The sequence below is a fragment of the Cervus elaphus genome, chromosome 9 (genome assembly GCF_910594005.1).
Source record: "Cervus elaphus chromosome 9, mCerEla1.1, whole genome shotgun sequence".
Taxonomy (NCBI): domain Eukaryota; kingdom Metazoa; phylum Chordata; class Mammalia; order Artiodactyla; family Cervidae; genus Cervus; species Cervus elaphus.
In genome coordinates, this window is record NC_057823.1 from 6,129,474 (window position 1) to 6,141,746 (window position 12,273).

The following is a 12,273-nucleotide window of genomic DNA, read 5'->3' on the forward strand; positions in this document are numbered from 1 at the left end:
TATATGAATATTTTATATTCTTTTCCATTATGGTTTACCACAGGATATTGAATATAGTTCCCTGTGCTATATAGTAGGACTGTGTTGTTTATCCATTCTGTATATACCAGTTTGCGTCTGCTAATTCCAAACTCCCAATCCAACCCTCCCCCACCTTCCTCCCCCTAGTCAACCACCAGTCTGTTCTCAATGTCTCTGATAGAATTGTTTTCTTAATTTCATTTCAGTTTGTTCATTGCTAGTCTATAGAAATACAATAGATTTTTGTATATCGATCTTGAATCCTGCAATTTCACTGAACTTTTAAAAATTGGTTTTTAGTGGTTTTCAATAGCTTTTAGTGGTTTCCATAGGATTTTCTTCCCTCGTAGCTCAGTTGGTAAAGAATCTGCCTGCAATGCAGGAGACCACGGTTCACTTCCTGGGTCAGGAAAATCCGCTGGAGAAGGGATAGGCTACCCACTCCAGTATTCTGGGGCTTCCCTGGTGGCCCAGCTGGTAAAGAATCCGCCTGCAATGTGGGAGACCTGGGTTCGATCCCTGGGTTGGGAAGATCGCCTAGAGAAGAAAAAGGCTACCCGCTCTAGTATTCTGGCCTGGAGAATTCCATGGACTGTGTGATCCATGGATCACAGAGAGTTGGACACGACTGAGTGACTTTCACTTTCATAGGATTTTCTACATAGAAGATCATTTCATCTGCAAATAGAGATAGTTTTACTTCTTCCTTTCCAGACTGGATGCCCTTCCCTTCTTTTTCTTGCCTAATTGTTCTAGCTAGACCTTTCAGTAGAGTGTTGACTAGAGGTGGTGTTGGCAGACACCCTTTTCTTTCTTCAGATTAGGGGGAAACCATTCGTTCTTTCACCATTAAGCATGATGTTAGGTGGGGTATTTCACTGATGTCCTTTAGCAACTTAGGAACTTCTAGTCTTGAGTGCTTTTTTCAGGAAAGGATGTTGGATTTTGCCAATTTTAGCTTTTGAGTCTTGAGGTGACCATATTGTTTTTCCTTTATTCTTTTCAGATGCTATTCCTTGCATTCCTCAGATAAATTTCACTTGGTAATGATATGTAATCTTTTACTACGCTGTTGGATTTGGTTTGCTAAAATTTTATTGAGAAATTTAAAGTCTATTTTTATGAGAGATGTTGTTCTCTAGTCTTTATCTTATAATATCTTTGTCTGATTTTGGTATCAGGGTAACATTAGCCTCATAGAATAAACTGGGAAAAATCTTCTCTTCCATTTTTGGGGAGAGTTTGTGAAGAATTGGTATTAATTTTTCTTTAAATGTTTGATAGAATTCATCAGTGAAGTAATTGGGCCTTCACCTATTTTTTTGTGAGAAATTTAAAATCACTAATTCAATCTCTTGTTACAGGTCTATTGAAATTTTTAGGTCTTATTAAATCAGCTTTGGTAGTCTGTGTCTTCCTAGAAATTTGCCCATCTTCAGAACTTTCTGTTTTTTTATGTGGATTTCAATTATTCTCTGTTGTCACTTGTTTTCAGCCTGAATAATCTCTTTTAGTATTTCTTTTTTATAACTGTATTGAAGTATAGTTGATTTACAATGTTGTATTAGTTTCAGGTGTATAGCATGGTGATTCAGTTATACATATATATATATATTCATTCCTTCTGTTTCTTTTCTCATATAGGTTATTACAGAATATTGAGTAGAGTTCCCTGTGCTATACAAAAGGTCCTTGTTGGTTATCTATTTTATATATAATAGTGTGTGTATGTTAATCCTAAACTCCTAATTTAGTATTTGCTCTATGGCAGGTCTGCTAGCAGCGAATTATCCCAGATTTTATTTATCTAAGAATATTTTTATTTCACTTTCATTGTTGAGAGATAGTTTTGTTATATATGATTCTTGGTGGACACCATTACCTCTGACCATCATTATTTCTGGTTAAAAGTCAGCTGTTAATCTTATTGGGCTTCCAATGAGTCATTTTTCTTTTCCTTCTTTTGACATTTTTGCTTTGTCTTTCAACAACTTTGACTATAATGTGGGAGTGAATCTCTGCATTTATCTTACTTGTTTAAATTTCTTAGATGTTTACATTAATGTTAGTAATCAAATTTTGGAAGTTTTCAACCTTTATCTCTTTGAATATTTTCTACTCCTTTCTCTGTGTTCTCTCCTTTTGGCACTTTTACTATGCACATTTCAGTGAACTTATGGTCTTCCATATGTCTCAGAGGCTCTGTTCATTTTTCTTTATTTCTCCCCTCTCTGCTCTTCAGATTGTATAATTTCCATTGATCTTTATTGAAGTTCATGGAGTCTTCTTCCAGCTCAAATCTATTACTGAGACCTCTAGTGAATTTTTCATTTGTTTTTGTACTTTTAAGCTACAGAATTTATTTTGTTTTCTTTTTCATTTTTAGTTTCTATTACTTTATTGATGCTATTTGACATTGTTCTTATGGTCCCCTTTAGTTCTTTGGATGTGGTTTCCTTTTGTTCTTTGAATGTATTTATAATAGCTGGTTAGAAATTTTTGTCTACTAAGTCTAGCATCTGGGCCTCCTCAAAGGTAATTTCCGTTGCCTGCTTACTTTCCTGTGTATGGATTACATTTCTTTTCACATGTCAGTAATTTTTGTTGAAAACTGGACATTTTAGATAATGCATTGAAGAAGCTCTGGATTTTGGTTATTGACCCCCCAGACCTTGTTGTGCTGTTGTTTGCTTGTTTACCTGTTTATTTGTTTAGTGACCTGGCTGCACTGTTGTAATAAATTTTATTTGCCCTGCAGCATGCAGCTGCTGGTATTGCCCCTCAGAGATCATAGCCTTGGGCATAGGCATAGTCACGGGGCCACACAGCTCCACCCCCACCACCAGAACAGTGGGATTAGCCAGGTTCTCTTTGTCTCTTTCTCTGGTTGTACTGCTAAGCTCTAGCTATTCTGCCTCTATTGGTATCACACCCAGCTTTCACCAGCTGCTAGCTGATTGCTGTATTGTTTTTGACAATGCTCTGGCGTACAAGTTGTCCACAGCCTGACCCAGTTAAATTCTGGACCCTTCACAGGGGCAGGGTGTTACCAGTATTTGAAGCTTGCTCAGGCTTCTGGTGGCTCAAATGGTAAAGATTCCGGCTGTAATGTAGGAGACCTGGGTTCAGTCACTGGGTTGGGAAGATCTCCTGGAGGAGGGCATGGCAACCCACTCCAGCAGTCTTGCCTGGAGAATCCCCATGGACAGAGAAGCCTGGTGGGCTACAGTCGTGGGGTTGCAGAGAGTCAGACATGATGAGTGACTAAGCACAGCACAGTACAGATCCCAGAATTACTCTTAGCTGTCTTCTCTCTGTTACACTTTGGTTGGTTTACTGTTTTACTTGTTGCTTACTAGTATCACGGAGCTACTGGTCTCCTCCTAATTGCTCACTACCAAGATTTCCATCATTTTTGACAATGCCCTTAGGCATGACCTTCCTCTTGCTATGTTCCAAATAAAGTTGGTCCTCTTAGGGTGAGCTATGGAGCTCTTAGTTCTACCTCTCCTTCTGGGAAGACCACTGCAGCACTGCCCTGGAACTGGGAGCAGGGTTTTCCACTTCCAGAGTGACGCTCTTGGTGCCCAGATAGGTCAGTGAATAGGGATAGGACCTACTCTTCTTGGCTGTTCCCTTTCAGCACAGAACGTCTTCCCTGCAAGCACACCCAGGAAGGGTGGCTAGGGTACAGCGTTCTTGGTCTCCCATACTTGGCGTAGAGCCTCCACCCCAGGAGTGAGGACTGGGTGGGCAGAGGGATTTCTCTGCCTGAGACAGATTTTCTGCAACACCGAGTTGCATGCTATGGGAGATGCCAATGGCCTGCCTTTCCCAGGGTGAAACTGTAGCCCTAGACTGGGGGCTGAGGAGACAAGGAAGCTCTGTCTTTATGTGGTAAAGCTGCCATCACACTAAGATGGGGAAAGAATGGGAGAGGGTTGTGGCTCAAATGTATAGACTTCCACGATTCTTACAAGAATTAGTGTATTTTCTCCGTTTGTTGTATTGAGCTTGGGACAGTTTCCAGATGCCTTATTTTATTTTATTATTGAAGTATTTTGTTGTTGTTGGTGGTGTTTTTCAGTCACCCGGGCGCGTCTAACTCTTTGGGACCCCATGGACTACAGCACGCCAGGCCTCTCTGTTCCTCACCATCTCCCAAAGTTTGCCCAAGTGCATGTCCATTGCATAAGTGATACCATCCAGCTATCTCATCCTCTGATGCCCTCTTCTCCTTCTATACTGAAGTATAGTTGATTTACATTATTGTGTTAGTTCCAGGTATACAATAGGGTGATTCAGTAATATTTTTTTTCAGATTGTTTCCATTATGTTATTACAAGATATTTAATGTGGTTTCCTATGATATAACTCAGTCCTTGTTGTCCAGATAATTTAAATGATTTGTTTAGAAAATAGTTTTCACCAGTTAAATGGTTGTTTTACTGAGGAGAGAGTTCACAAGCCTCTTTCAGCTCCATTCTAGAAGTTTCCATGTGCTGCCTGCTTTTGTAAATGAGGTTTTATTGGAACGCAGCCATATCCATCCATTTATGTGTTGTCTGTAGCCACTTTCATGCTCTAATGGTAGAGTTGAATAGTTGCAGTAGAGACCTTGTCACCTGCAAAGATTAAAACAGTTACTATCTGTCCCTTACAGAAGAAGCTTGCTGAAGAACTATCTTTCTACTCTCCCTGTGAAATACAAGCTGACAAAATTGTTGTCATATGAAGAGGGGATGAAAGAGTATGTAGTTAGGATTGCAGCAAACGTGTAAATCAACCAATTCTAAAAAAAAATCATTGTTTTCTGTTTTTGGTTGTTTGTGGTATTTGTCAGTTTTTAAATTTTAAACTTTTTTATATTGTATACTTTCTAATTCTAAATCAGTATTCCATTGTATACCTAATTTAGTAGTTTTAATTTTTCCATCTTCTTCAAGTCGGTCCTAAATTGTATAAGCTTCCTCTTTGGGGTAAGAAGGGCAGCAGTGGGATCAGGTTCAAGTTGAGTTTCCTGTGCTCCGGTGTTCTGCTTCCTATATTTATAAATTCTTACCATGTCAGCATATCACCTGTCCTTCATTTCCGTACTTCATTTAAATTGCTTTTTTAACTTAAACAGTAGACCTTGTATGTCTCTAGAGTCACTGGCTTGATGTGCCGCTTGCATCTTTATAAATGGCCCTGTGTGGGCACGCTGGCCTGGGGGCTTCATCCTGCAGACATGTGTGGAGTGCACTCTGGCTGAGGGGACAGAGCAGGCTGAACGAGGACTGAGGATGGCCGGAGGCCAGGGGGCTGGTGATGGGAATCTGGGCAGGCCAACACCTTACTGCACCTCCCAGAGAGATTCTGAGCTTCCGGGGGTCAGTAGGGCCTTCTCTCTTGTACCTCCAGGGCCAGGCAATCATCATGGACACTGCAGGCTGAAGAGTGGGGGGCATGTGACCTTCTGTCTTTCAGCACTGCTTTAAAGGACACTGCGTCTGGCTGACGCCTGACATTCTCAAACGAGATGGCAACTGGGGAGCCTGGAGCCCCTTCGGCTCCTGCTCGCGTACCTGCGGCACAGGTGTGAAGTTCAGGACCCGTCAGTGCGACAACCCACAGTGAGTTTGCCCTGATGTTTCCCAGTCTTCCTGGGGGGCAGCTGTGGTCCCCAAGGGCTCTTGCTAGCCTACCCTATCCTGCAAGGCTCCTGCAGATGTCAGCTCAGGAGAGGGTGTGAGGGCAGGCAACTCTGGCCCCTCTCATCCTCTCTGGGAGGGACCGAGACTTAGGAAGGGGAAGGCTCACAGCCTGCTGGGGGCAGAGCCAGCCCTGGAGACCCGGAAACCTGATCTCCTTCCTCCTGGCCTGCAACCTACTCTAGACCCCAGCCTGCTCTGCTCTTCCTGGTTGAGGGCATCAAGATAGACGGTGGAACAGAGATGAGGCAATGGGGGTAAACAGAAGGGCTCTCTCAGGCCCTGGGAGGCTGAGAGCCTGAGCAGGAGAGCAAATGGCTGCAATCAGGCCAGAGGCAGGGTCCAGCGGCATGCCACCCACGCCCAGCTGCCCAAAAGGAGAAAGCCTGTAAGAGGTGCCCGAAGGCCCACCAGGCTCCCACCTCCACCCATGCTCCCTGTCCTGCCTCCCAAGCAGGCCCCAGCCCCTGTGCTATCCTCAGAGCTCCGCGGGCTCCTCTCAAGCACCCTGAGGCTAGTACGTGAGCCTCACGTACTTAGACTGACAAGACAGGAAGTTAGAAACTCAGAGGCTACAGGGTGCTGGGCAAGGACTCTCAGGTCCAGGATGCACAGTCAGAGGGGCAGGTCTGGCCTGACCACCCCCTCTCCCCTCACCGGGCCCTGACTCCTCCTGGCCCCTGCCTGATGTGGGCTCTTGGGGTTCAGGGGACTCACCCCCAGGTCTGGCCCTAGGGGAGATCATGCAGGTTGCAGGTTACTCTGTCTTCTGTCCCTCCCCATATGTGCACTTGAGGGATTTTTCCCCCTCTGGCTGGTCCAGCTTTCTTAGGCAGCAAGGGTTGAAGGGCAGTAGTAACATAAACAAAACTGCCAGAACTACCTGCCAGCCTGTCTGTTCACAAACACTGTCGGGCCTGCCCAGCCCTGGACAGCGCCCCCATTCCCTGCACATCAGTGACCATCAGACAGCACAGATGTGCACACGGAGCTCTGATCATGGCTTGCCTGTGCCAGCCTGGCCTGCGTCAGCACCCAGCCCCCAGAGCCCTGCAGAGCCGGAGACCCCCGCACACCAGGGCACCCCATGGGCCTCCGCTTCCATGTGTCCTCCTGGAGATGACGTCTGGGGCCAGTATCGAGACTTCTGAGGCTCCCCGCTGGGCCCCTGCCCCCTGGGTTGAGTTTCCTCTGTGTTCTTTGCCCTGCCACTCTTGTGATTGCAGAACGGCAGCTTGCAGCATGAGCTCAAGCCCTCCAGTTTCTCTTCCTGCCGGGCCTCCCCTGTATTCTCCCACTCATGCTTTCTTTGGGGATTATCCCAGATTTCTGTTTTAGTATGTCTGTCCCCTGCCTAGCCTGGCCCCTTCCCCCGTTCCTTGCTGCCCGATGCCCTGGGCTTCCCATGCCTACACACCCAGGCCTGTACCCTTGCCTGGGAATGCCCGCGTTGCTGTCATTTGTCTGTCGTCCCATCAGTGGCCATGATGTAAATCTCAAAGTCACCCTTTCTTTCATGGTCCCATTCAAACACTGAGCCTCTTGCTTCTTACCCCACAAATCTCTGCGATCATTATTTCCACTGACTTCCCCCAAGAACGTGGCACTGAGCGAGGAGCCTCGTGGAAGCCAGCCCCTTCCATCGTCCGCTCTTCAGTGCTGTATGCTGCACGTCCCTCATCACAGCAGAGCATGACTTTTGCCCAAGACTCAGGTGGGGCCTCGGGTTCTGCTTGGCTCTGTCACACCTGGCAACACTGAAGCCCCCCGCTCCTCCCGAGGTGCTGGCCTGCCACGCTCCAGCACCTGGACTTCCAGGGGCACTTGCTGGCCATCAGCCAGCACCTTTCCTGTGGGGTTGGTGCTTTGTGGACTGGTGGGGTTCTCAGCAAAGTAAAGAAATTACAGAGGCACAGCCCACGTTTTCCTGAGGTGGAGGCAACCTGGAGATGTGCCTGACGCTTGTTGAGAACACCTGTAGCAGGATTCCACTCCTTCAGGATTACTCTGAGTTCTCACTGTGTGTGAGGGCCAGGTCGGGAGGATGTCAGGGAGGCTCACCCAGCTCCTCCACCCTGGGGCTTATGGCCAGAGGCGTGGCAGACCCTACACACCCTCTTACAGATCACTGCTGGTTCACAGCCACAGCTACAGGAGCCGGGGTGGGGCCGGGGGTGCACAGGGGCTGAGTAGGTGCTCCCTTCCCTTGGGGCCCCCAGGAGGATTACCAGCCTCTCCTGTACTGACGCGCCAAAGCTCTGGGACAGGGCAGGGCTGGGTTCCTTCACTCAGCAGAGCTGCCCCCTCACCCCCAAGGCTCAGGGATCCCTGCAAATCCCACAGGTGGCTCTCTAAGTGCTGGCCTCTTCCTGGCGGCACCCCGTTGGAAGGCCTCTCTGCTTTCTCCTCCAGCCCAGCCAATGGGGGCCGCACCTGCTCGGGCCTTGCCTACGACTTCCAGCTCTGCAACTCCCAGGACTGCCCTGATGCGCTGGCCGACTTCCGTGAGGAGCAGTGCCGGCAGTGGGACCTATACTTCGAGCATGGTGACACTCAACACCACTGGCTGCCCCACGAGCACCGGGATGGTGAGCCCCGGGGGGAGGGGGCACTCGGTGGGGGGGCCAGGGCTCACTGGGCCACCGATTCTGCATGGGCCTGCCAGCAGAGCCCAGCCTGGGCTAGGGGCTCATGGCAGCACTGCAGTCCCCGAAAAGCCAGGGAACAGCCTGGCCAAGGATGCAGCAGACAGGGCAAGCTCCAGCTGGCCCCAGGCGCCTGCAGTTGCCCTCTGGTGGACAAGGCTGGCATTGCACCACTAGCCCCTCTCAGCCGTAGGGCAGGGACAGGCCAGAGCTGTCCAAGGAATCAGGTTACCCTTGACCTCTCATCTTTCAGTGAGAACTCTCAGTTCCAAGTGACGTGAACTGGTTTAAGCACCAAAAAGCATTTGTTGGCTGCTGGAACTGAAAAGTCTGGTAGCTTCAGGCGTGAGAGTGTTTGTATTTCAATTGGATCCCACGCAGTTTCTGTCCTTCCAGGCATGGAGCAGAGGAGGGAGGCAGGGTCTCCGCTGTATCTGTTACCTCAGCTGAGCACCTGTTGCAGCTCCACATGTGCACGCCAGGAGAAGGTTCCAGAGCAGACAGGACCCCCCACCCCACCCCACCTGCAGAGGCGGACTGTGGTCTGGCCAAAAACCAAATAATGATGAGGTGTCTCAGTGACTTCTGAGAAGAGAAGGTGCCTGGTTCCCGAGACTGAAGCAAGGGGAGTTTTATTTGGGGTTACAGAGGTGGACTGGGAAAGGTCTTCAAGCAGAGACCTGGCAAACAGCCAGCTGCCCTTCCCCTGAATATGGGGTTCTCTAGGTAGGACCCCAGTGATATGAGACCTGGCTGCACCCACAACAGGCTGACTCAGCTGGGGGAAGCCAAGTCCCGAAGAACAGGGTCATGAAGAGGGTTGCCGTCACTACCCCTCTTTCCCTTTCTCCCCTGGCCCAGGGGTGAATCATAAGGAGACCCTCCTGGGTGGGAGTTTCTCTTTGCGAGGGGCTTCCCTTTAGCAAACTTAGGAAGGAAACTACAAGAAAGTGAGTGGTGCAGCCAGCCAGCCAACACCCCCTGCTTCCCTTCCAGCCAAGGAGCGCTGTCACCTCTACTGTGAGTCCAAGGAGACCGGGGAGGTGGTATCCATGAAGCGCATGGTGCATGACGGGACGCGCTGTTCCTACAAGGACGCCTTCAGCCTCTGCGTGCGTGGGGACTGCAGGGTGAGTGCCCCAGAAGCAGGGGCAGTGACGTCTTAGGGCCTCAGCTTTCTGGGGCTTCGGGAAGATTCGCTGAGGTTAAGCATGCAAAGTACCGCAAACTGCACCTAGATCAGGGCAGGCTCTCAGCAAATGTTGGTTCCCAGACCTGCCCCCTTTTCTAGAAATAGCAGGGAGCCTCTGTAGCTTGTATAAATGTGACAGACTGTAGTGTCAAAGAGGCTCACCTTCCCGAGAAATGAGCATCCTCAGGATATCTCTGGCAGAGAGCGTGCGCAGGTCCCCTGGAGGAGGTGGAAGAGGCTGGAAGAACAGAGAAGTGGGGTGTGGCGTTGTGGGGGGAGAGCTCAGGGATTCTCTCCACTCGTGTTTCAGTAGGATTGTAACCAGCAGGGAGGGCAAGCCATGCAGTCTGCTCATACTCCAAACACCCAAGTATTAATACTTGGAAACAAAGACAGCGATGTCTCCTCCATACTCGTGGGATTTTAATTAAGGGAGGTGGTTGAATGATGACACAGAGATGTCAACTGTCACTAAGGAAGAGCTTACTGCTTTCATTTCCTGAAGGAAGAGCATGCTGCGCTGTGCACCAGGTCCAGTGAGGAGGCAGAAGGAGTGGGGGAACGTCTGGGCCGAAGCTTTTACTGGGGTTTCCATAGTGGGAAAGGGGGGGCAGGCAGAATAAACAGCTTGGGGTTGGCCAGTTTGAAAAATTCTCTAAGACTGCATTGCCAGAAACTGGCTCTGTAGCCCCTTCATAGTCTAGAGACCCAGCCCTCAAAGGTCTTTGTAAGAAAAAAGTCAGAAATCAAAGAGCAAAGGAGAAGGAAGCAGTCTCATAGGAGGGTCTTGAGGGGTGAACTGGCTCTGGGCTTCCTGACAGCCAGGGCAAAGAGGGAAACCTGCTACCGTGCACTCTAGAGCAGGCAGGGAGCAGAGCAGCCAGGAGGAGAGGCTGTCTTCCCTGCTGAGTGCGGTCTTGGGTGTGAACGTGGCCTCAGGCAGTGTGCTCAGAGCCCAGGTCTGCTCCCCACAGAGCTCTGCGGCCCTGAGAGTGGTGTACTGTCGCAGGGCTACAGCAAGTAAAAGGACTGGGATTTGTTACTGCCTCCACCAGGTGGCCTCGGGCAAGGAAACATCCCTGCTCAGTGTGGAACCACTTTTAATACTAGAATGGACAGTGTTGAGAGGATTCATTGAGAGAATGAAGGCAGAAGTATTCCTACCAGCTCTTGTGTCCTGCCCACACACCCCAACACAGATTGAAGAGGTCACCATTCCTAGGAGCAATGTGAGGGAGGGACCTGCAGGCCTAAGCTTTGGGTGGGAGCTCTGGAGGGCCGCTGCGTGGACGCCCGGGAGAAGGGCAGAGGCCATGTCTGATTTATGTTCATGAGGACGCCAGTGTGCTGTGCCGGGGCAGCCTCGGGACTAAGCCCTGGTAGCTCAGCTGGTAAAGAATCCATCTGCAATGCAGGAGACCCCAGTTCGATTCCTGGGTCGGGAAGATCCGCTGGAGAAGGGATAGGCTACCCACTCCAATGTTCTTGGGCTTCCCTGGTGGCTCAGCCGGTAAAGAATCCGCCTGCAGTATGGGAGATCTGGGTTCTATTCCTGGGTTGGGAAGATGCCCTGGAGAAGGGAAGGGTTACCCACTCCAGTGTTGTGGCCTGGAGAGTTCCATGGGCTGTGTAGTCCATGGGGTCGCAAAGAGTCGGACACGACTGAGCAGCTTTCACAGTAGGCTGTGCGGAGCCCTCTGCAGGTCACTGTGTCCACAGGAGTGGATGAGTGAGCGGGGAGAAGGCTGGTCCTTGGGTGGGTGTCTTGCCGATCCCACTCGTGACGCCACTTGTCTTGCTGTTCACCCTGTCTGCACTGTTCGCTGAAACCAGGGTAGGCAAGGCACGAGCTAAGAGGCTGGAAGGAGACTCGAGGAGCCGCTGGAACTGCAGACGCATTTATTCTCTCCTGGCTGACGCAGCAACTGTAGCAGTATTCACGGTGTATTCTCTCCTCTCGTGGCTGATCCAAGGGATACAGCCGTGAGGCAGCAGTAACGCCACCGCTTTTTAGGTGGAGCTCACATATCCCTACAGCGCAAGTAACTTGCGGTCAATGCGCAGGGCGACAAATGCGCTCAACTGTTACATAGTCATTATTTACAAAATGTGGGGCACACGCCGTCTGGGCCAACTTACGCTCTCCCTGCAGTGGGCACACAGGGTCTTTCTTGCTCCAAAGCCCGCTCTCCTTCCTCTGCGTCAGGGACTGCCCATACCTGGGCTGCAGAGGGAGCAGGCGCCAGGGCCCAGTGGGGAGCAGGGTCTCAGCGGGCACCGCATTTCCCCCACCCCTCTGCAGAAGGTGGGCTGTGACGGGGTGATCGGCTCCAGCAAGCAGGAGGACAAGTGTGGTGTGTGCGGAGGGGACAACTCCCACTGCAAGGTGGTCAAGGGCACATTCACGCGCTCACCCAAGAAGCTTGGTGAGTGCACCCCTCCCTCCCCCTGCCCAGAGGCCCTGGCCCGCGTGTCTATAGCGCCTGACCCCCGGAAGAGGGGTGCTAAGTCTGGGAGGATGAGGTGGAGAGGCGATCTTAGGGGTCACTGTGAAAGGCCCCAGGCTGGGTGGGGACAGGGAGAATGCCAGGGTGTGGGGTGCACAAGGTGAGCCTTAAATGTCTTTGTTTGAGGGCTCCCTCCCGAGCTCTCCAAGGCTTTCTGGCCACCACTGGCCTCCCTTGCTCTCTGTCCCACCACTGCCGCCCCCAGGCGCCTGTGA

General features: G+C 50.2%; 1 protein-coding gene across 1 annotated transcript in view; it reads left to right on the forward strand.

Moving 5' to 3' along the window:
- Nucleotides 1-12,273, forward strand: part of ADAMTS2 (ADAM metallopeptidase with thrombospondin type 1 motif 2) — a 254,991-nt gene that overhangs the window by 221,387 nt on the left and 21,331 nt on the right. Inside the window, exons 11-14 of the mRNA XM_043910722.1 lie at nt 5,491-5,636; nt 8,127-8,302; nt 9,356-9,489; nt 11,854-11,977. Of these exons, the coding sequence (XP_043766657.1) occupies nt 5,491-5,636; nt 8,127-8,302; nt 9,356-9,489; nt 11,854-11,977 (580 nt within the window). The remainder of the gene's footprint in view (nt 1-5,490; nt 5,637-8,126; nt 8,303-9,355; nt 9,490-11,853; nt 11,978-12,273) is intronic.